The sequence below is a fragment of the Mastigoproctus giganteus genome, chromosome 6 (assembly GCF_048544385.1).
Source record: "Mastigoproctus giganteus isolate SK-2022 chromosome 6, ASM4854438v1, whole genome shotgun sequence".
Classification (NCBI taxonomy): Eukaryota; Metazoa; Arthropoda; class Arachnida; order Uropygi; family Thelyphonidae; genus Mastigoproctus; species Mastigoproctus giganteus.
Window position 1 is genome coordinate 17,966,427 of NC_143580.1, and position 24,833 is coordinate 17,991,259.

Below are 24,833 nucleotides of genomic sequence, written 5' to 3' on the forward strand. Positions count from 1 at the left end.
GAGTCCAAACATGCACAAGGCATTTCTTTTGTTTTTTTTGTGGTGCATTGCAGGTGGAAATATGCCTAGAGTTGTTTACGTTCAGTCCGCCTTGTTGTTGGTTTCGTTGTGAATTTTCCCTCAATTGTTAACGGGTTACACAGTGTTATTATAGTGCTATTTCTCATTAATAATAATGATAATAATATTAATTTTTGTGTAAACATGAGGTCTAAGCGTAGGGCAGTGTCTCTGCCGGGGGGGGTGCAAAGAAGACCGTAAAACACTAACAATAAGGAGAAAATGGATGTGATTCATCGCATGGAGTCTGGTGAGTGTCAGCCAGATGTGTGTAAGGCATTAAGTTTAGCACCTTCTACTGTATCAATGATTATGAACAATATTGATAAAATAAAGCGCATGCACACGCATAGGGATAACAAGTGTGTCATCCAGAACAACTTATTCACACAGTGAGCCAATGGAAAAAATTGAGAAATTGTTAGTGTTGTTAATTGATATTATGAACCAAAATAACGTTCCTGTTACACAGGCAGTAATTCTGGACAAGGCGAAGTCATTATTTGATGAAATATGTGAGGAGTCTGGTAGCACTGAAACGTTTACGGCCAGCAAAGAGTGGTTTCATTGTTTTAAAAACCGTTTTAAAATTTCACAATGTGAAAGTGTCTGGTGAGGCTGCTACTACCACCCTGATTTAGTTTTTAATGTTGACGAAATGGGGCTTTATTGGAAAAAAATGCCAAGTAGGATGTACATCGCCTGTGAGGAGAGGTCTTCCCCTGGTTTCAAGGTTGCAAAAGATCGGTTGACATTGCTTCTGGGTGGCAATGCATCGGGAACATTTAAACTCAAACCGACGTTGGTGTACCATTTGGAGATGCCTCGTGTGATGAAGGGCATGGTGAAGACACGACTTCCTGTGTTTTGGCGCTTTAGCAAAAAAGCATGGGTGACTCAGACAATTTTTATCGAATGGTACACCTCATACTTTTGTCCAGAGGTTGCTCAGTTTTGTGCAGCAAATGGCTTGCCTCCCAAAGTCATGTTGGTGCTGGACAATGCCCCAGGACACCCAGCCAACTTCCAAGAAATCCACAGTGACAATTTGGAAGTTGAGGTTGTGTATTTGCCTCCCATCACAACTTCACTTTTGCAACCAATGGACCATTTAAGGCATATTATTTGCTTACGACTTTCAAAGGGATTGTTGAGGCTGTGCAGTCTGATATAACTGTGAGGAACTACTGGAAGTCGTACAGCATCCTGAATGCCATCACAAACATTGATTCTGTGTAGGAGGAAGTGTCACAGTCTTGCATGAATGGTGTTTGGTGTAAATTGTGGCCCAAAGTAGTGATTGATTTTGTAAGGATTGAGCCAATTTAGGAAGTGGCTAAAGATGTTTCTCGTATGGCATTGACAACGTTGATCCAGATGATGTTGACCAGTTGCTGGAGAGTCATGGTGAACCACTTTCAAGGGAGGAATTGGAGGAACTGATTGTGCAACTTCAACAACATGAGGCTGACACACCAGATGGAGTGGAAGAGTTGGAGATAATCAGAACATTAAAAACAAAACATATTCAGAATGCTCTTGCCAAAATTTGTAGTGCATTTGATAAACTTTGTGATAATGATCCTGATTGGGAATGTAGCCACGGCATCCAAAGAGGTGTCAATACGACGTTGAAGCTCTACTATAACATCTTGGAAGAATGATGTAGAAAGTCACACCAGACGTCAATACTACAGTTCTGGACGAAGAAGGGAAAGGAACCCTCAGAACCCGATGATCCTCAACCAGGAACCTCCCGTTAATGTCGCCCCATTACACCATTGTCACATAAAATATCAGTGAAGTAAATACGTACTCAAGCGATGACTCCACAGGACCAAATTAAGTTAAAATTTTATTTTATTGTTTTATGCATAAGTATAAATAAAACATATGCATTAAATGTTTAAAATATTTAATTATTTATAAAGAACAAAAATATTAGTACATACTTGGGAAAATTTTGAGAATTTTGGAATCTATCTCATTCAATTACATTATAATTTGGTCTTGTTTTACGACTTTTCATTTTATGACCTTGTTTTGTATATATACGTTTTCCATATTGCTCTATATTATTTATATATATAAGTAATATAGAGCAATATGGAAAAAAAGAGTGAAGAAAATAATTAATAAATGAAGTCAAAAGTAGAATGGAAGGAGAGTGGAAGGAATATGTATTTAAAAAATTTCGAAAATATTAAATATAAGGCAAATATAGCCAATAAATGATAGATTTAGACTGGTACCACCAGACAGCACCGAGGCCAGAAAAGTGAAATATCGCAAATATGATATAGTAGTAGTGGCATGTGATGCAAGAAAGCAAGTGAATGAGCTTATGCAGCATCAGCCAAAAAAAAAAAAAATCACACCATTCCCTCCAAATGCCTGTCCAGTTCCTCCTTAAATTTATTTAACCTATCAACTTCCATGACAGATGGAAGTTTGTTCTAGCAATTAACCACCTGCTGACTAAAGGCAAATTTCTGCACATCTATTCTACATCTGTCTTTTCTTTATTTGAATTTATGCCCCCTTGGGTTCTTAATCTGAACAAGCGGAAGGATCCCATCAGAATTCAGTGTGCTCAACCCATTCAAGGCTTATTTTATTTTTTTTTTATGAAAACCCCAAACACGAAAGGTATCAAAACCTATAGTACTTAGTACCATGCATGGTTGAAGGAGAAGTATGGGGGGAGGGGAATGTCAGAAACTTTGCTCTAGAGACTAAACATGGGTTTCACCACTTCAAGCCTCCAATAAGCAAAGTGGTGGTATTTCACCGGTTGATGAAAGTCATCTACCACCTACTCCTCAATCAGATCACTGCGCAGGTGACTAGTCTCCAGCCACTGCAATTTGCAGAACTTAAGCCTCTCTTGGTAAGAGGATCCCTTCATTCCCCTCGCCAATCTTGTTGCCCTTCTCTGTACACACTCAAACAAATCTACATCCTTCCTAAAATGAGGCCTTCATACCTGTACGTAGTACTCAAGGCGTGGCCTGACCATTGCCTTATACAGACGGACAATCACCTTTTCCCTGCTAGCAAAATTCCTATATATCATTGACAAAACCCCATGACCTGCCCTGGCAGCCTGTCTGCATTGCTCAGAAAACTTCATATCTGACTGCACAATTACTCCCAGGTCTTTTTCATTTTCTACCACCTTAAGTGTAGTACCACATAGTTGGTACGTTTCTCTGGGGTTACTTCTACCCATATGCAGCACTTTGCATTTGTCAAGGTTAAACTTCAGTTGCCACTTCTTAGCCTATCTGCCCAAATTATGCTAGATCCTGTTGCAGTAGCACACTGCCATTACTGTCATTAACAACCCTGCCAACCTTTGTATCATCTGCAAACTTTGACACTAAGCCTGATATACCTTCATCAATGTCATTGATAAATATACAAAACAACAGAGGACCCAACGCCGAACCCTGTGGGACTCCACTAATAACATTAGTCCACGAAGAGCAGCATCCATTAATTACCACCCTCTGTCTTCTCCCACTCAACCATCCTTTTATCCATTGTAGCAACTTACCCTTAATACCATTCTGCTCCAATTTGTACAAAATCTTCCATGCGCAACAGTGTCAAAACATTTCTTGAAATCCAAATATATATGATATCAAAATTATTTTTTGCATCCAGTTTCTTTGTAACCACATCATAATATCCTATCAAATTGGTCAGACAAGACTTTCCCTTAACAAACCCATGCTGTGTCTGAATTATTGCTGCAGTCTTGTCTAGATGATCCTGCAATGCATCTTTAACCAGTGACTCCATTATTTTACCTGAAACAGAAGTTAAACTAACTGGTCTGTAATTACTTGTGTTACCCTTCGATCCCCCTTTGTGAATTGCGGCAACATTTGCACATCTCCAGTCCGTGGTACCTCCCCTGAGTCCAAGGATGCTCTCATAATTATGGCTAAAGGTTTGCTTAGTTGCTTTGCCGCACCCTTAATATAACTGGATAGATCCCATCCACCCCAAGCGCCTTTCTTATGTTTAACTTCAACAATTTCTCCTCCACTTTGCTCTCAGTTATTACAAAATCATTAAGCACCCTGCTACAATTTGATAACCATCTGCCATTTTCAAACCTTAATAACTCTTCATGTGTGAATGTGGATGCAAAATACTCATTCAGTTTGTTTGCTATCCGAGCAGGATCATCAGCAGTCGAACCATCGATATGATAAATCAACCACAAAAGAAAAATAGATATAGGATAAACAAAGCAAGAAACAAATAATAGATGACCGTTATATCCAACCTCATCACCCGGACACAACAGCCGTGAATATTACCACATTTTGAACATAATGCAAATTACTGCAATGGACAACGACAGACATTCACTCAAATGCCAGCTGCCAAAGCAATAATATCACATCATGGAGGCCCTAATGCAGTTACTAGAGAAACAGGAAAGCTTAAGTGCTCAACTGCTGATGAAATCAGACTGCCACCAAAGAGAGAGAAATAAAGTAGATAACTGAAAATAGAGGGCAGTATGAGAAGTGCAAAGGAACTAGCACTCACTACCGCCACGAGAAACAGATTGAAAATATTATGAAGATGAGTAAAAATAAAGTAATAAAGATACAGAAAGATGACTGCAAATGTAAGTTGCTGCATATGCAATATCCATTTGGATATTGCATATGCAGCAACTGTGTGTGTGTGTAAATATCATAGATATTGTACATACATACTGCTATGTACAGTAATTACTATACATATGTAATTTACAAATTAATCTTAATATAATGTACAATCAACACAAGATATACAACCTTCTTTTTTTTTTTAATACTGTAGTACATATTCCGAATTAAATTATACAAAATTGTATTAGTAGAATTATATTAAATGTTTAAACTTTTCTTCATTCTTTTGCTGATTTTATGAACCATCAATATAACAACCATTGTGTACTTAAAGTTTGTCTTTTTTTAAGAAAAATTGTGTGCTATGGAATATGCTATAGTAGCAGCTTGAAAACTGAATTTTTTGTGTGTTATAAAATGTGTGCAATTTTTTGTTTTTATCTTTTCTTTTAAAAGACTATTATTTCTTTCAGCTCAAGGCCATAGCTTGTTAGAACAGTTGAATACAGATGCACAGACCCGCGCTCTTCATCTGGAATTGGAAAATCAAAGGCTTAGGATGATAGTGGAAAGTTTGGATAGATCTCCTTCATTTGAAATGAGAGATCATTTGGTATGAATAATCTATGAAATAATTTTTTACTTTTGAAAATTCTGAAAATTTTTATTTTTTACATAAATAAAAATTTTCAGAATAGCTTAATAGATATGTTATTTTCATTAACTATATAGATCGTTCATTCTACAAGGTGTGGCAGTAGAGTTCCTGGACTGGTGCTGTTGCAGTCAGATTCAATGAGTTTGAAAATAAATGAAAGTGGTATGTTGTAGTCAAACTTCCTCCAACAGATGGTAATAGATGGCTGTCCAGTAGGCTGACGAGTTTCAAGCAGTTTTATTAGTAGAGTTAATATTCTTTGTCATGATTTTGTAATGAAACAGTGAATGAATATCAAATTCACTTTAAACTGGAAACATCTTACCAGTCTGTTTGAATGATATAAATAGTTCAAATGTTCACGATTACCCAAGAAGTGGGAGACTATCAGCCTTTCAAAATAAGGACACATTTTCAAAAGTTTAAGAAATTGTATCAAAATATCGTTATTTGATTCTTGCAATGATAGCCCTTGAGATGTATATGAATAAGGAGACGATTCATCATATTCTGCATGCAGATTTAGCATTAGCAGTGTTTAATGATGTAGGAAAGCAAGCTTATACAGCATCAGCCAAAACAAAAAACATGACACCTCTCATTTCACCTATTCATTCCCTCCAATAGTTTGTCTAATTATTCATTGAATTTATTTAAACTATCTACTTCAACAACAACAGATGGAAGTTTGTTCCAACAATTGTTCATTTATCAAAGGCAAACATGTGCACATCTATTCTGCAACTGTCCTTCCTCAATTTGAATTTGTGTCCTCTCGTGTGTGGTCTGAGCAAGAGTAAGAATCCCATCAGCATTGAGCTTGCTCAGTCCTTAAACACCTAAATTAGATCACCTTGCAGGTGCCTAGTCTCCAGATGCTACAATTTGCAGAACTGAAGCCTTTCTGGGTAAGAGAACACCTTTGTTCCGCTCACCAATCTTGTTGCCCTTCTCCACACTCATTCCAGCAGCTCCACATTACTTCCTAAATGAGGCCTCCAGACCTGTATGCAGTACTCAAAATGTGGCCTGACCATTGTATTATACAATGGGATAATCATCTCCGTATCCCAGGTATCCTACTTATCCCCCTGTATATCATTGACAAAACCCCATGAGCTGTCCTGGAAGCCCTGGTAGCTGCACCGCCAACCTGTCTGAGCAATACAGACAGGTTGGCAGTGCAGCCTGTTTGCATTGCTTAGAGAAGATCATATCTGAATGCACAATTATCCCCAGGTCTTTCTCGTTTTTCAGTACCCTGAGTGTAGTACCGCACAATTGGTATGTTACAGTTACCATATGCAGTTCTTTGCATTTATCAATATTAAAACTTCAATTGCTATTTCTCAGCCCATCTGCGCAACTTTTCTAGATCCCGTTGCAGTAGTCTTTATTACTGTCATTAACCACTTTACCAACCTTTGTATCATTTGCAAACTTGGACATTAAACCTGATATGCTTTCATCAATATCGTTGATAAATATAGAAAACGACAATGGGCCCAACACCGAACCCTAGGGGAGGACTCCACAAATAACATTAGTCCACAAACAGCAGTGTCCATTGATTACCACTCTTTGTCTTCTCCCACTCAACCATCCCTTTATCCATAGCAGCAACTTTCCCTTAATGCCACACTGCTCCAATTTATATATCAGTCTTCCATATGCAAAAATATCAAAAACCTTCCTAAGATCCAAGTATATGATATCGAAATTATTTTTTGCATCTGTATGTCAACATCAGCAGTCATCAACAGTCAAACCATCAATGTCAAGTGTATCAATTTGATTCATATCCTTCTTTCTAGTGTTTGCATAAGTAAAGAAGTCTTTGCTCTTTTTCTTTGCATCCTTTGCCAAAGATTTCTTGTAATCTGCCATCACTTGCCTAACCTCTTTTGTGACTTGATTACAAACTAGTTTATATCTACCATAGGCTTTTTTGTCACCTAATAATTTATATGCATCCTGTGCAGTTTTATTCTCTGAAACGAGTTTCATCAATTTATCTGACATCGATATAGGCCTATACCTTGAAGAGCATTTCTTAGTTGGTATGAAAGGTCTAGTAGCTTCTATGATTAATTCCTTGAATGCTTCCCATTTAGAATTTGCTGATGGTAACATCATCAGTTGAGACCACTGTGGTCACCTTTATCATAGCAAAAGCCCCTCCCTTTACCCTTGATGGTAGTTACATCTTTCAGTAAATGCCAAATCAGTACAATTTGATCACTGGCACCTAGTGGTTCTTTTATTTGCAGATTCTTAATGCATAAATAGTCATTAAGAATTTAGGTAAAGAACTGTGCTAAATTTTTGTCTGCAGAGATCAGCAGACAAAAACAGAGTGCCATCATGAGAAGACTTCATTCAGACTTGTCAAGATAATCCTTATTTCCTCGACTATATTGTCACTGGCTGGAGATGAGCATTTTGTATTTCATTATGAAGAATCAGAACATGCAGTGGACTTTAAAATTGTCACCAAGACCCAAGACATTTGGTTTACAGAAGTCCAGGATCAAGACTATGCTGATCATGTTTTTCAACAAACAGGTGTGATTCACATGGAATTTGTACTTGAAGGAGAGAGAGTCAATGCTGCATTCTATGAACATACTCTCTGCATCTCACATTCAGGAAGAAGGTGTCCCGCAAGGATTGATACTTAGTTCAACACTATTTGCAATACGAGTTAGCAGCATGACAAGAGATATCCCAAAAATTGTTGAAACTTATGTATACAGTTGACCTTATCATTTTCTGTCAATCTCAAAGTATGAACACCATCAAATGGCAGCTCCAACTTGCCACAACCAACAAAGTATCCTGGACTTCACGGAATGGTTACCAACTATCAGTAAAGAAATGCGCTGCCACGCACTTTTGCTAGTGATGGTCTTTCCTCTGGATCCCAAATTGCAAATAAACAATACTCCAATCCCACTTGTTACTACCGATTTCTTGGATTGATATTAGACAGCAAGCTAAATTTCCAAGCTCACTTCATTTAAGAAATACTTTTATCAGTCTTGTCTATGTCATAGCTGATCAGTGTACTCTTCTGCATCTTTGCAGAACTCTAATCCATTCATGCTTTGATTATGGTTGTCCAGTATATGACTCTGCCAGGAGCACTACTTTATAACATCTAAATGTCATCCAGCACAGTACTCTGAGGACTGCATTAGGTGCTTTCAGAACTTCTCCAATCCAAAATCTTTATATTGAAGTGCATAATCCTCTATTACATCTTTGCAAGAAAACATTACTGCTCCACTATGCTGCTAAGATTCAGCATTTTCCATTGCCCCCCCCCCCCCCCAGTTGGGACTATCTTTATAATACTTGGTGGGATTTCTTCTATGAGAGCAAGCCAAATGAAAATAGACCTGCTTCACTCAGGATAAGAGGTTTTTCAGAATTGGAATATTGATTTAAGTGATATTTTTCAGGACACAACTGCACCTGTTTCACCTTGGACAAAAAAGCTTTGCATTCATCCAGAAGTAGTTGTGATAGAAGATTGAAACAAACACAATGCATTACACTTTTTCAACACAATCACCAGACAAAATGACACATTTTTGCTACCTCTATATACACTTCCACATCACAGGCCAGTTTTGTAAGAAGTCCTCTGATTGTCCTTTAAACCATAACTTGGCAGCAGAAATCATCTCATCAGAAGCAAAATGTTTTCCATGAAGAAAGGATTTCAGGGCACAAAAGAGGAAAAAATCTGAGGGTACAAAGTCAGAGAAATAAGTAGGATGCGGCAATATTTCAGACCCATATTTATGAGCATGCCCCCACTGCAGCATGCAAGGAATGTTTAGGGGCCATTATTGTGGAGCAGGTGCACAACTTTTGACAGCTTCCCCTCCCTCCTTTTTTTTCTCCTTTTATAGGAGCATGTAGCTTTTTGGGAGGTTGTAATAATACTTTGCCTTCACTGTACAATCCTTTTCAAGGTAATCTGTTAATATTACACTATGCTGATCCAAAAAAACTGATAGCATCACCTTATCAGCATTTGCTTGCACCTTTGCCTTTTTGGGAGAGGTAGTGATAATCCATGCTTCCATTGTTTTGAAATTTGTTTAGTTTTAGAATTCAAGTTTCATCCATGGTTATTAGCTGTGGAAAAAAACTCCTCATGCTTTTCCTGGCACATTGACAATTTCATGTGCACATTGTGCTCTTTCCTTCTTCTAGTAAGTGGCCAAAAGTTTGGGAACCCATCTAACAGACTATACTCGTATGCAACTTTTGATGGATGATGTTCTCTGCAGACACTACACTAATTTGGAGATCTACAGCTAGTTCTTTGACATGGCAGTCTTCCAGGATTATTGCCCAATTTTTGCAACACTTCTGTTACATCAGTTGCTGGGCATCCTGGGATTTCTTCATCATGCACTTAGGTTCTTCCACATTTGAATTGTTTATACCAATGTGCACCAGCACTGTAACCTGAGCAGTCTTCTCCATAAACATTTGTTTTAGGTGTTTTCTCCTTGCAGAAAGAGGAACCAAATCGCTGGTCTGTATTCCAGTTTATCCATTGTGACACTTCATTCAGTGCTGCAAAAAAAAAAAAAAAAAAAAAACGAATTGTCAGATCAAAACCAAAATTTGTGTGGTTGCTATAGAAATTTCAAAGTATCAAACAAAAAAAAAAAAAAAAAAATTCATCTTTCTATCAACTGCTTCTGGGTGAACACAAATCTTTTTTTTGAACCCGCCTCATACAAATATCATCTTATGTTTACTTAGAACTAGACATTCACTTTGTTTTTAGTACAATCAAATAATTAGTTATTTATATTTATTTTCATTTCATCGTTAGGATGACCCTCAAAGATGGAACCAAAGTGATGCTGATAATATTGATCAGATAGATTGGCCAGATGCTGATAATGGCAATATTGAAGGTGAATCACAGTTGCAGGTAACTCACACTAGACATAATTTTAGTTTTTTTTTTTTTTTTTTTTCTGTGCTTTGGTCATATTTTATATCATTTATATTAGCTAAAATTCTGTGTGATAATTTTTTATGATTACTGTGCAGTTTTTGGGATTCTTTATGTACATCCATATCTATTGAATCCACGGGACTGAAATTTGGTTATCCTGTTGTTAACCACTTTTGAAAGCCATCAGTTTAAAAACAAACCTGTTCTCTTTTGCATTGTGATTATAGACCAGAATCAAAAACAGGGTTGCAACATTTTCATTTCTCTCAAGAACTGAAATACCAAGGAGAAAATACAAAAATACGGTTGTTAGGTTGATGAAAGCAGTTAATATGAAACTTGATCCATGAAAAAAGCCAGACTAGACTAATAAAAATCTCAGTTGTCCAATACAAATATTTGTGTGTAATATATTGGATAGTTTTAAATTTAATGGTTTGTTTATTTCCTAGTTGCAGTCCAGAAGTGTTGACATTTAGAAACTTTGGATCAAGACTGCCCTTGTAAAAGCAATTCACTGAGGAATTGGTTTAACCATTTCAAAGTCTGTTTTCGGTTACCCCAAACATGAAATGTTATTGGAATTAATAGTACCCCAGTACCTGGGGTACTATTAATTCCTGGGGTTGAGGGTTGAAAAGCCAAAACAAAGTGGTTGACACTGGATTTCATTTTTCACTTGTAGTTTTCAAGAAATACACAGAGAGGACTTTAGTTCCAGAGAACAGAAGAGAATGAATAAGTGAAGAAGAAAAGTTAGGTTGGCAATGGAGTTGATCTGTGAATGGATGCTGATTAGTTTGTTTGATCTGATTTTGAAGAAAGAGGTGAAATTGAAGGTATCAATTCAAAAGAACAATGTGCATGAAAATATCTATGTTAAATGCATGCATCAGAAACAGTTTGTGTTATAGGATGAAGTGAGTTTGTAAGCAAGGGATTATTAATTAACTTTATTATGCCTTTAGGTAGTCGAGTAGCTTGATTTTTTTGTGGACTGCAAGGGTAAGTAAGGGCAGGATACTGCTCAGATGTGGGAAACTTTCATGGTGTGGTGTAATTTCAATTTGTATACAGTAGGGTGACCAGATTTATAAAACAAAAAAAAGGGACACTCATGGCAACTTGACATGATTCAACTGTCATACTAGTTAAAACGATCCTCTTGTACTCATTTCATACCAACTAGCCATAACTGTTTAGCTTGATTAAAATTAACATAGGTTACTTACATATTTATCGCTGTCTTAGTCTCACATTAACATAGCCAAATTACACAAATCTTTATTGAGCAGATGGTTCAGGACATACACTACTAATATCTTTGTCATATTTTGTAGCTGACTGAATTTCTTCCAAAAGGTTTGGCTATTCCTTTATGAAATTATAAAAGTCCATACAAGAAGTGTTTTTGTTATTAATATTGCCTGTAAAGTTTAAACGGACAACTGGTTCCTTTCATCAGTCTAAAATGTTTCATTAAAGAAAATACCCTCTCTAATGATGCATTTGTGTCCAGTATTCCTAACACAAAACTCACAAGTGTACACTGAAAGGACAGAATTCATGGGATACCTGGTTACTGGGGAACAAGATGCTGTCACCCCTCTCGCTAGTGGACTAACCCACGGCTTGACAGGAATATCGGTACACTGCATTCACGTAGACGGCAATTCAATGTTAGTTTATGGATAAACGTTGTGAGTTAACCGACTTTGAAAGAAGTATGATAGTGGGTGCCTGACACATGGGTCACTCTGTCGTGGGGGGTAGTAAAGAAATTGCACTAACCCCATTCAACAGTATCGAGTGAATACGCCACTTCCAGAATAACATCTCACCGTGGACAGCGCTGTGGATTGAGAAAGGTGGTGGATGAACATGGCCGTTGACATCTGTCTTGCATTGTTTTAGCCAACTGGAGAGCAACAGTGGCACAAATCACTGCAGACTTTAATGAGGGAGGTGTCAGAAATGTCTCCACCAAGACCATCAGGCAATCATTAGCTGTAGTAGGTTATGGGAGCCACCAGAGTCCCATTGCTAACACCATGACACACAGGACTCTATACCTCAACTGGGTGAAAGAACATCGGCACCTGGAAGATTGGACCTTGGAAGATTGGAGACGGGTCTCCTGATCCATTGATTCCCATTTCCAGTTATTTCAAGTGGACAAGAGGATGCGTATCTGGCAAAAACTGCATGAAGCTATGCACCCATCATGTTAACAAGGAACTTTTCAGGTAGGTGGACAGTTGGTAATGGTCTGGGGCATGTTCACCTGGCACATTGGGACCTCTAGTACATCGATGCATCTCTGAGCAGTTCACGTTACGTGCCCATCCTTACAGACCATCTGCATCCCTTCATGGTCATCGTGCACCACCCACAGGGCAATGGACTCTTCCAGCAGGACAGTGCGCCTCCCCACAGAGCCGTGGTGACAAGAACATGGTTCAAAGAGCATTCCGCAGATTTTGCGACCATGGAATGGCCTCCCCGTTCATTAGATATGAACCCTGTGGAGCATCTTTGGGATGCTGTGGAAAGGTCCGTTTGAGCTTTACATCCTCCACCCAGGAATGCGACGGAATTATGGACAGCAGTGCAGTAAGCATGGATAGAAATACCTGAGGAATGCTTTTGTCAACTAGTGGACTCAATGCCTTGCCGTGTGACTGCCCTTATCTGGGCAAAATGTGAACCTACCCGTTACTAGGTAGGTATCCCATGATTTCTGTCCACTCAGTGTATATATTAATTTTTTAAAAAAATGTGTATATACATAATAAGCAGAAATATTTGCATATGTGTGCTGGTTTGAAATTTGTGAGCTTTACTTGTTTTTAAACTGGAAAGTGGAAGAGAAAATTTCATGTTTATATATATATTTTTTTTTTTATGTTTTCTTAATTTTCAGCAGAATTAATAAAAGTTGTTTTTTGAAAATAAAAGGTGTAAAACACAATTTTTTAATAATTAATTGTTGTTTTATAAAAATGAAAAATTACAATAAGCATTGCAAGCATTAAGAAAAGATGAAATATTGTTATACTCCAAGCAGAATTTAAAAAAAAAACACTTTTTTTTTTAAAAAATTAAAACAAAAGGTAGCACTTGTCAGGTCCAGCACTATTGATTTTTGTTACAATTATGGAATGCCACTGCTGCTGGCATTCCATAATTTAAATTAAAGAGAAACTGAAAAGTCTTATGTAATATAGTCTAACTGGGTTCTGCACTGATGTTCGTCCTAAGTCTGCTACTGAGAGATACAAAGTGAAAAAGCCTAGTTTCAGCTGATTCATTTTTCCTACTCCAGTTAATATGTATTATGGGACCCACCAATGCTATATTATTGCATAAAGTTCACTGCATAATGCTCATTGTTCAATGCTTGTATGATGTTCAGTGTATATAATTGAATATTATGCAAGCCTGTAAATGGTTTTATTTTTTAAATTAAAACTCCAAACACGAATGGTATTAGAACCTATAGTACTCAGTAACATGCATAAGTTGAAGGTTGAGAAGATGAAAACAAGATGCTTTTTTGCCTTTAAACTTGAATTTCTGTAGATTGTAATTTTCAGGAGTACATGCAAAGAGAGGATTGTCAGAAAATGGAACTTGAAGGGATAAATGAAAAAGAGGAACTGTTGGTTATGTGAGTTTGAAGTTGGATGGTAAATGGATGTTAACTGGTTGCAGCACATGTTTGGAGTGGTTTGGAAGTGGGGGGGGGAATTAGAGAAGCCAATTCAGAACAGTGCCCATATTTGTAGAATAGCCTGCAGCAGAAACAGAGAGCAGAGAGGCTTGTAAGAGATGGGTCTTTTATTAGTTTACCTCTTTTGAATGAAGTCTAAAATCCTGAGAGAGGTTTTGGTGGACATTGCCCCAGATGTGGGAACAGTATTCCACTGTAGGGTGGATTTGAGATTTGTACAGAGTGAGTAGTTGGTTAGAAGGAACATCCCTCTTTTGCTGAGAGCAAAAGAGAAAACCTAGTGGTTTTGATGCAGAGGAAGCAATTAAGTTATCTTTGCCCCATCGGAAAATTACTTCAGCATTTAAGGAATTGGTGGTGGATATTCAAGAAGTTGAAGCTGTTTGTGCAAGGCAGGGGTTCTCAAACTGGAAGGTGGAATGCAGTGTGCTATTATCAGCAAAACTATGTATAGGATTTCCAGTCAGTGGAAGAAGGCCATTAATATACAAGATGAAAAGAGTGGGAGAAAGAACTGAATGGAAAACACCAGCATTAGTGGAGAAGTTAGAAGACAAAGCTATCTACCATCACTTTCAGCAAGCTGTCAGAGAGAAAACTGGATACCCAATTGCAAACAGTAAGGAATCAATAAGGTGGAAGACCTTTACGCCAAACATGATTGAAGGCCTTAGAAATGCCAAGAGCAACTGCTTGTAACCCCAGGGGCTCACATCTGGTGAGTATGGGCTTGGCACACCCAGAGTCCTGAGCTGGATATCACCATTCTTCTCTTTCTTGGTGATTTCCTTCTACTTCTCTCTCTAAATTTTTTTTTTTTTTGACTGGTGCAGCATAAGCCTTAGGCTTCCTTGCACCACATGGCTAATAATAATAATAAATTCATCAGTCTTTGCCATTGAATTTGCTCATAGGTATATACCACAAGCCAGTATATTATAATATGGATTCCACTGATGGAATCCATATTAGCTATCATTAATCAGATAGATGGTTTAAGTTAGTTTAGGAGTTGCCAAATGGATTTCTTCATTACTTTAGAAAAAGTAGAGGTAAGTACAATGGGATGATACATTGGATGTAAGGGATTTGTTACCATCTTTAGGAGTTGTGGATATGAACAAATTTCCAAGAAAAAGAAAAAACACCAGTGGAATAAGAAAGTGTAAAAATGAGCAGAGTTCAGTAGCATAAGTTTTGAGAACAAGTGGAGAAATACCATCAGGACCTGGGGCTTTCCTTCCATAAAAATCATTCAAAATTCTTATGACATCCTTTTGATAGAAGACCACAGGTGGGAATGGTTGGAGTTGGTTTACCAAAATTGTCAGTACAGGAGTTAGAAGCAAAGTAGAACACTAGTAACTTGGCTTTATCTTTAGCTGAGGCGGCAATAGAATCATTGGGTTTTAGGAGAGGTGGAAGTTTAACAGATGTTAAAGGTTTTAAAAGATGGGCAAAATTTGCAGCCAGCAGCATTTGGTAAGAGACCAGATTGCACAGCTATTGTTTAAAAAAGCAAGTTTTCTACTCTTTTGTAGCAAGAAAAATAAGTAGTTTTCTATTCTTAGTCTGTTCAAAATCTAATTTGGACTGATTAATAACTGCTTTACAATTGTTGTGAGCTTTGGTGTAAGCAGAAAATGGACCTGGAGATTTGGCTGCAAGCCAGTTGTGATATGCACCATTCTTATCTCAAACTGCCTAAGCAGTTTTATTGGAAAAACCAAGGTTTAGATAAAATACAAGCTTTCATAGTGGAGTGCGGAATAAATGATTTCATCCTTACATGAATAATTTCACTGACACAATGTAAACAGACGTTGACATCAGAAGTTTTAAAATAGTAATCCAGCCAAAGAAAAGAAGAATAGGAATCTCACAGTTCATCCCATCTTACATTATTGTAATGCCAAACAATATGAGGCTGAGAATGGCCATGAGAGAAAGGCTCCATGGGGAAAGGAACCATCACCAAGTTGTGAGCTTGAGGTGTTTAGAGAATCACTCACCCCAACTGTGTTCTTTGAAGGGTTGTTCTTGAGAAAATGATCAAGAGTGTGTGGTATTCTAATAGGAAATGAACAATCTATGTGAGATCATTGGTAATTGCCAGTCATGGTTTATTAATTATTTAGTGTTAATAGTTTTAGTTACAAAATGATGCAAAGAAGCCAAAAAAAAACCACCCTACCTAGTTCATTTGCCCATCTTCTAGTAACTTCATTAAATGTATTCAAACTATCTGCTTCTGCAATACTAGATGGAAGCTTATTCCAACAATCACTCTGTGGCTGAAAGAAAAATTTGCACGTTGATATTTTGTGTGTGTGTCATCCAAGAAAGATTAAGGACACCATCAACATTTAGTTTACTTATTCCATTAAACATTCATTCAGATCTCACAGGTGTCTCACAGTTTCCAGATGCTGCACTTTACAGAACTCAATTCTTTATGGGTAAGGATATTCTTTTGTGTGTCTGACTGATCTTCTTGCTCTTCTTTGCATCCGATCCAACAGATCTACATCCTTTCAAAAATGAGTCCCCAAACCTGTATGCAGTAATCAAGGTGCAGCCTAACAGTTGCCTTATGCAATGGGATAATCACGTCTTTACTGCTGCCATCCTGCATATCATTGACAAAACCCCATGAGCTGTCCTAGCAACTCTTCTGCACTGTTCAGAGAACTTCATATCTGACTGCACAATTGAACCCAGACCTCTCCAAATTCCAAATGAATGACAAAAGCAAAACCACTATACTGCTTAGTACTCAGTCATATTCAAAGAACCAGAAACGAGAAAAGCAAACCTTTATCTATAGTTATGAGCGCATTCTTGAACTCAAGGGAAATCTGTATGAATTGGATTTGTACAAAGGGGGATCAAAAGGTAAATTAAACAATTACAGACTGTGAGGCTTGGCTTCTGTGCCAGGAAAAATATTGGAGTCAGTGGTTAAAGATATAATGAGAGATCATCTTCACAGGAATGCAATCACATCATTTATTTAAGAGAAGATCTTGTCTGAATAAGTTAGTTAGCTACTATGAGATAGTCACAAAGGAACTGGAGACAAAAAATAATTTTGACATCATATATTTTGAATATGAGATTTCAAAATTATTTCTTGTATTGAGTTTCTTTGCAACTAGATGGTAGCCAGATTTCAGTAAAACTTTTGTTACTGTTTCCACATGAAAAATTGCTGTACAAATTGAAGCAGTTTAGCATTAGGAGAAAGTCACTGCTCTAGATAAAGGGATGGCTAAGTGGCAGGAGACAGAGTGGCTGTTAATGGCTACTGCTTTTCATGGACTGATGTTATTAGTCCATGAAAATTCTTCAGAATTTGGTGTAGGGCAATTTACTTTTTTAAATATTTATTAATGCTATTGATGAAGGCACATTAAATTTAATGTCAAAGTTTGCTAATACAAAAGTTGCGAGGTTTGTCGTAGATGTGTGAAATTTCTGAAGGCTTCTTCACTCAGGGATGTAGTTAGCTGATCTCAGGCCGAGGAAGTAGGAGTTCCTCCTGTGAATTATTCTGGGGAAATAAATTGCTTGGGAAAACCGTACAATGCATCTCTGCAAACACTTGTACAGACATAATATGTATGGCACATTATGGTGTAAGTTACTTAGATTCCTAAAACCCAACAATAGTAATATAATTGGATAGATTCCATTATCCCCAGTGTCTTATATACTTTTAGCTTCAACAATTTCTCTTCCACATTCCTCAGTTATCATAAAGTCATTTAACTCCTCATTTTTCTATTTTTATGGAAAATGTATTTCATAGAGAAATTTCCTTTTTAAATTTTTTCTTGTCCAATCAGGTGGAAAGAATAATGGAAGAAAATGTCCAGCTGACTGAAGAGAACCAGACCATACGGAAGGACTTTAACATTACTTCCCAGAAACTAATTGATATAGAATCTCAAAATAAAGAACAAGAAAGAATTGTGGAGCAGCTGAAACAGAATTTGGAACACCAGAAGGTAATATATTGTATCTATTTTTTATAATGGTAATTTTCGTGAACTTTATTTTGAGGTTTTTTGATTATTTATCTTGACTATTGTAAGCATTCTCAGCATCTAGTAACCTGCTTCTGTGTTAGAATTGGAATTATTTTCATACACAAAAGTCACATTCTTTTTAATAGATGGTTCTAGGATTAAAGATCTAATGAAAAATATGATGGCAAGAAGGTAAAATAGTGAATTGAACCTGATAGTCCTGAAGTATTGATTTGTATTGTCATAGTCACCTGTACAGCAACTACTGAGTATATAACAGATTGGGGTGGTGTTGTTAGTTCTAAATATGAGATACATGAATCAATAAATAACAATGGATTAGCATATGGTCATGTGTAATGAAATATATGGATGCTGTTGACTTTGATTTTTAAATAGTACATATATGAAGAATTCAACTCCTATAAATTCTAGATTCTTGCCCATGTAGAAAGATGAGGAAAAAGATGAGGATCAGCTTCTCTTTTCATTCTGTATGAGTTATTGTTATCATTACACATACAGGATACACTTGTGGCACTGTAGATGGTTTTGGCCTCATTTAGTAGTCTCCTATATGTAAATTGAAGTAGTTACTATGATTTTTTAGCGGTTCTCACCAACCATTGAAGTAAAAAAAAGTAAAAATGAAAACCAAAATCTTAATAACTTTGTATTTAAATTTACAATAGATCAAACAAAACAAATATAATGAGATTTACAGTGGATATACAAATAAAATGATAAAATAGCGATAATAAAATAATAAATGATAAAATACTGGTAATAAAATACTGAATTAAAATACAATAAAATATACTAGATTAAAAGCGCTAAAATAACTGTCGCTTTCGAAGGCTTCCGCCTTCTTCCTCAACAGTGCACCTCTGTTCTGCAGTGCCTCCTTAAATACCAGTTCACGGTACGTTTCGTGTGATTCTATAGCACATGTACTGTTCCCATGCATGTTGGAACCGGAAGCGGCTCAGGAGCGCTCCAGGCGGAAACGTTCATCCCTCTAAGGATTACCGCCTCAAAGAGGGGATGAATACATATACCTCTGTCTCTATTTATATTATTCTCAATAGAACTGATTCGTAGGCTCTCGAGCCACTTGCTTTCCCAAAATCTATGCGCCTGATCAGTGATGACTGCTTCGTCCAGGGAGATCTGATTGCTGCTTCTCCCAAAAATGTTTGGCTACGGCTAATCCACCGTAGTATTCACCATATAATGCAAGGAAGCCACAGGCTTTTGCTGCAGTGGCAAAAAAAAAAAAAAAAAAAAAAAACCAAGTAGATAAAACAAATTATATGCTTTCCACCTCACACAGGTAAAAGTATCCAGTTAATCTTTTTATTCAAACAGCCAGCCTGAACTATCTGCGAGGGCAACTTGTTCCAGCTGGCAACAACTCTCTGGCTAAAAGACCATCTTTTAGATGGACAACTTTTTTCCAATCCAACTAACTACATTTTCCAGCAAGATGGAGCACCATATTACACAGCAGAGATATGCAAAGAGTGGTTTGATAACTGTAATATTCATTGTAATGGGATGGCCTGGAAATAGTCCAGACTTGAACCTGATCAAAAATTTGTGGTCCAGGTTAAAATATGTGTGCTTCTCAACCAAGCAATAAATGAGAACTAACAGAATGTATTATTCAGTCATGGTTCCGTGTAATCACAGAAGAAGAATTGGAGAAATTGATAGACTCCATGCCTCGAAGATGCCAAGCAGTAATCAAAAATAAACGGTAGCCAACAAAATACTGACTGTGATGCTACTGCAAGGACATTCCAAGTTATAGATTTAAGTTACACGTTAATGTTATAATTGTTTTTGAATTTCCATATTGTTTATTATATTAGTACAGAATAAAGTGAATTTTGAAATAGCATACACCATTATGTGTTTTATCATGAAAAAAATTCACCCTAATTGCCATAAAAACAGCTATATTTTTAAATTTCTGCGCTTTTAGCAACTAGTGTATGTGCAGTTATGTGCAGTAAACGCTGTACAATCCAGCACCTTACAATCTGGAATACTTCAAAATCTGGCCCATTTTACAAAAAAAAAAAAATTGTAAATTTTTTTTATTTTATTTTTATTTTTTTTATGTGAACCCCAAACACGAGAGGTATTAGAACCTATAGTACTTAGTACCGTGCTTGGGTTGGAGGTTGAGAAGACGAAAGAAGATATTTGTTGACATTGGACTCTAACTTCTGTAGACTGTAATTTTCAGGAAATACGTATGAAGGAAGGTTGTTCCAAAAAACGGCAGTTGAATGAATAAACGAGGAAGAAGAAAAGTTGGTTCTGTGAGTTTGAAGTTGGACAGTAAATGGATGTTGGCTGGTGGCTGCACGTGTTCGGACTGTTTTGAAAGAGAGAGCGGGAATTATAGAAGCCAAATCAGAAGAACAGTGCCCATGGAAGTATCAGTAGAAGAGGCATGCAGCAGAAACAGTACGACTATGAGAAAGCGAGTGGAGAGACTCTGTTAGAGATGAATCATTAATTAACCTAACTGCCCTCTTCTGAATGGAATCAAGAAGCCTGAGAGAGGTTTTGGGGGCACAACTCCAGATGTGGGAACAACATTCCATGGCAGGGTGGATTCGTGATTTATACAGAGTGAACAACTCTTTGGAAGAAAAGTTGTTCACTCTGTATAAATCACGAGAGCGAAAGAGAAAACCAAGTTTTTTAGATGCAGAGGAAGCAATATTTATAATGTGCTTGTGCCAAGAGAGAGATTAGAAGTCAGGGTAATCCCCAAAAGAGATATATCATTTTGCCTAGAAATCGGAGTGTCTCTAAAGATAAGCATAGGAGCAGAAGAATCCTTTTTGCAAGATATAAGACAAGACTAAGTTTTAGAAGGATTGAAATCAACTAAGTTGTCTTTGCCCCACTGGAGAATTACCTGAAGATCGGCATTTAAGGAATTGGTACAGATTTTCGAGAAGTTGAAGCTGATTGAGCAGGACAAGGTTTCTCAAAATGGAAAGTGGAATGCAATGTGCTATCATCGGCAAAACTATGGATAGGATTTCCAGTCAATGGAAGAAGGTCATTGACATACCAGAGGAAAAGAGTGGAGGAAAGAACTGAACCTTGGGGGACACTGGTATTACTGGAGAAGTTAGAAGACAGAGAGCCATCTACCATCACCCTCAGTGAGCGATCAGAGAGAAAACTGGATAACCAATTACAAAACACAGTTGGCAAACCATAAGATGGAAGCTTGTTTAGAAGACCTTTATGCCAAACACGATCGAAAGCCTTTGAGATGTCAAGAGCAATTACTTGTGTTTCACCGAACTTTTCCATTGAATTAGTCCTTAAATGGGTAACATAAGCCAGAATATCACCAGTGGATTGACACTCGTGGAATCTATTCTGGCGATCGGTTGATCAGACAGAAGGTTTCTAGGTAGTTTAAGAGTTGGCAGTTAATTGATTTCTCCATTACTTTAGAAAGAATAGAAGTAATTGCAATGGGACGATAATTGGATAGGAAGGATTTGTCACCTTTTTTAGGAACTGGCTGGATATGAGTAAATTTCCAAGCAGAAGAAAAAACACCTTTGGAATAAGAAAGTGAGAAAAGGCGGCAAAGAATAGGAGTAAGGTCAGGAGCACAGGTTTTGAGAACAACTGGAGAAATACCATCGGGACCTGGAGCTTTCTTAGCATCAAGATTTGTCAAAATCCTTCTGACATCCTTTGTACGGAAGACCACAGGAGGCATTGAATGGAGCATGTTGGGAATGGTGGGAGGTGTTTTACCAAGATCATTAATACATGAGCTGGAAGAAAAATGGAATGCTAGCGGGTCAGCTTTATCCTTGGCTGAAGTGGCAACAGAGCCATCTGGTTTGGACAGAGGTGGGCAAAAGTCGCAGCCAATAGCTTTGGCAAGAGACCAGAATGCTCGGCTATCATTAGGGCAAGAAGCAAGTTTTCTACTCTTAGCCTGTTCAAACTCTAGTTTGAACTGATTAATAACTGCTTTACAATTGTTGTGAGCTTTGGTGTAGACAGAAAATGAAACTGAAGAATTAGAAACAAGCCAATTACGATATGCAACATTCTTCTCTTGATCAGCCTTAGCACATTTATTGGAAAACCAAGGTTTAGATAAAGGACGAGATTTTAAAGTGAAGTGAGGGATAAAGGATTCCATGCCTACAAGAATAATTTCACTGACACGATCTGAGTAAACGTTGACATCAGAAGTTTTGAAACAGTAATCCGACCAAGTAAAATAAGAAAAGAAGTCTCGCAGGTCATCCCATTTTGCAATCTTGTAATGCCAAACAACACGAGGTTGGGAATAGCCATGAGATAAAGGTTCCATCGAAAAAGAGACAATCACCAAGTTGTGATCTGAAGTGCCTAAAGGACCTCTCACTTCGACCGTGTACTTAGAAAGGTTGTTTGTGAGAAAAAGATCAAGCGTGTTAGCTGTATAGTAAGGATTGTCCGATATTCTTGTAGGTAAATGAACAATCTGTGCAAAGTCATTAGTAATCGCAAAAGCCTCAGCATCTCGACCTGCTGGGTCAGTGTGACTAGAAAACAGAAGCCAGCTGGAGTTGTGGATATTAAAATCACCAAGGAAAATTACCTCACTGTTAGGAAAGTTGGACTGGAGAAAGTCCAGTTGCAAAGAGAGGAAGTCAAAGAGCTCTAAGTGATTAGTGGAGTTGGGAGAACGGTAGAGACAACAGATGAATTTGACACAATGAGGTAGAGAGATTTTAAGCCATAGAAAATCAAAGAGAGGAGATTCCAAATTGCCAAGTCTCTGACAGGGAATATCAGAACAGACATATGCACGAGTACCACCTTTGAGGCGAAAGGAATCATACAGCGCATCTGAGATGAACAGTAGTTGAATCAACCGATAACTGAGATTCTGCCAGAAAAAGTACATGGGGTTTGGCAGACTGCAAGTGGAAATGGACATCGTTGAGATTAGAATTGAGACCACGTATATTTGTTAAATGAATTAGGAAGTGCTTGGGAGGTTTAGATCTTCTCGCAGATAAGCTTGCTCTATTCGTTTGACAATTCATGGTGTATTCAATAGTAAGAAAAAGTGGGTGGGACATGCTGTATGAAGTAATGAAATTTTTGGATATGGTGTACACCCGGTAAGAATATACCCAGATCCTTGACATAACGTGTCCTCGACAATGCTCCTCGCATACACACTACTCGGACTCCCTCCAGTCACTATCTGGCAGAGTAGAGGTAGCAAGATTACACACTAGCTGATCCAGAAGCCTCCTAGAGAGTTACCAATTGGTTCGGTCCGGTGTACTAACTAGCGGCCGGCCTGCAAACACTGTTTTAGAGCTGTACCCTCAAAATGTAAGGAATATTGGATCTCGCCACGACGTTCATCATAACCTCAAAAATCATCAATCATACTGCATGATGGAAGAGATAGGGAAGGGTTGACCAGAACTTAGCTCTAGAGACTAAACATGGGTTCCACCACGTCAAGCCTCCAATAAGTAAAGTGGTTGTATTTCAACAGTTGATGAGAATCATCTACCACCTAGTACTGCCTGGTAACATTGATGTGCGGCATTCCTCTATGTGGTGTGGGTGCCACACCTCGACCCCTTCTTATGATGGTTCACACTTGGGTGGTTACCCACCATGTACTTGTGCATGGAGGTTATACCCAGTATTACTAACAGTCCCACGATCGTGAAGGTGCAAGCAGAGGATTTGGCTGTCACAGACCATCCGGACTTCGCCGTAATTGGGTCCACTTGACTTGAGTGCCATCCGAATATCAGTTCCATCAGCGTTTTAGACTCCCAGGTAGCAAGTACAGCTTGTCTGGCATATCTGAGAGAATGTCTGTGACAACCTCAAGGACCAATTGGGAAATATTAAAGTAATTTGGCACTTGTGTTAACAGTTGCATTTGTTCTTTAAAATTCCATGCAAAAAGAATAACGTTTCTCTATTTTTAAGGTGCAAGATTGTCGTGTTATTTAATCTAATTTTGTATCCAACAAGATTTAAACTGCATAGATAATGCAGTTTAAAATGGTCTTAAGACCATTGCATTATCATTTCAAAGCTTGCCTTTGTAATGAGTTTCCCTGGTATTGCATTGCTTTCAAGCAGATGGACTCATGAAAAGATTAATTAGCTGTTTGTTTAAAAGATGAAACTTTTATGACAGCCTGTTTCATGACCAAATGGAACCTCATTGGATAGCATCTGTTCTCTAGTGACAACTTGCAGATAAAACAGTTGTGAAGAAGTTGTTCGATGTGTGCTGCCATGAGGTACACGAAATCAGGGTTTTCAAAATTATAACATAGCTAAAGCTATCTGTTGAAAGTGTAATACTAGAGCAACAGATTAAAAAAGGCAAATTTGTTTTGCTGACAATTAAGACAATTCCATTATCCATGCAGTTTAAATCCTACTTGCAAAAACAGATTACAGGATAGTGATTATAAATGTTTACATTTGTAAAAAAGTTCAATTGCTTGTGTTTAGCAATTTGTTGAAATATGTTCCTATAGAACACTGCTCAACCTCTTTAAAATCCAGTGCCTCTCCTTCTTTATTGTGCTGGATTTTAAAGCTTTTACTGTATATCCCTTTATTACCCCACTAATAAGATAGATATATTGAATATCTGCTTTAAATTAAATGAGATGCTTACCCTAAA

At 37.5% G+C, this 24,833-nt stretch overlaps 1 protein-coding gene across 1 annotated transcript in view; it reads left to right on the forward strand.

Annotated features, from left to right (window-relative positions):
• Positions 1 to 24,833, forward strand: part of LOC150084017 (protein Daple-like) — a 303,433-nt gene that overhangs the window by 136,222 nt on the left and 142,378 nt on the right. Inside the window, exons 13-15 of the mRNA XM_090375738.1 lie at positions 5,171 to 5,310; positions 10,217 to 10,318; positions 17,927 to 18,088. Coding sequence (XP_090231864.1) covers positions 5,171 to 5,310; positions 10,217 to 10,318; positions 17,927 to 18,088 — 404 coding nt within the window. The remainder of the gene's footprint in view (positions 1 to 5,170; positions 5,311 to 10,216; positions 10,319 to 17,926; positions 18,089 to 24,833) is intronic.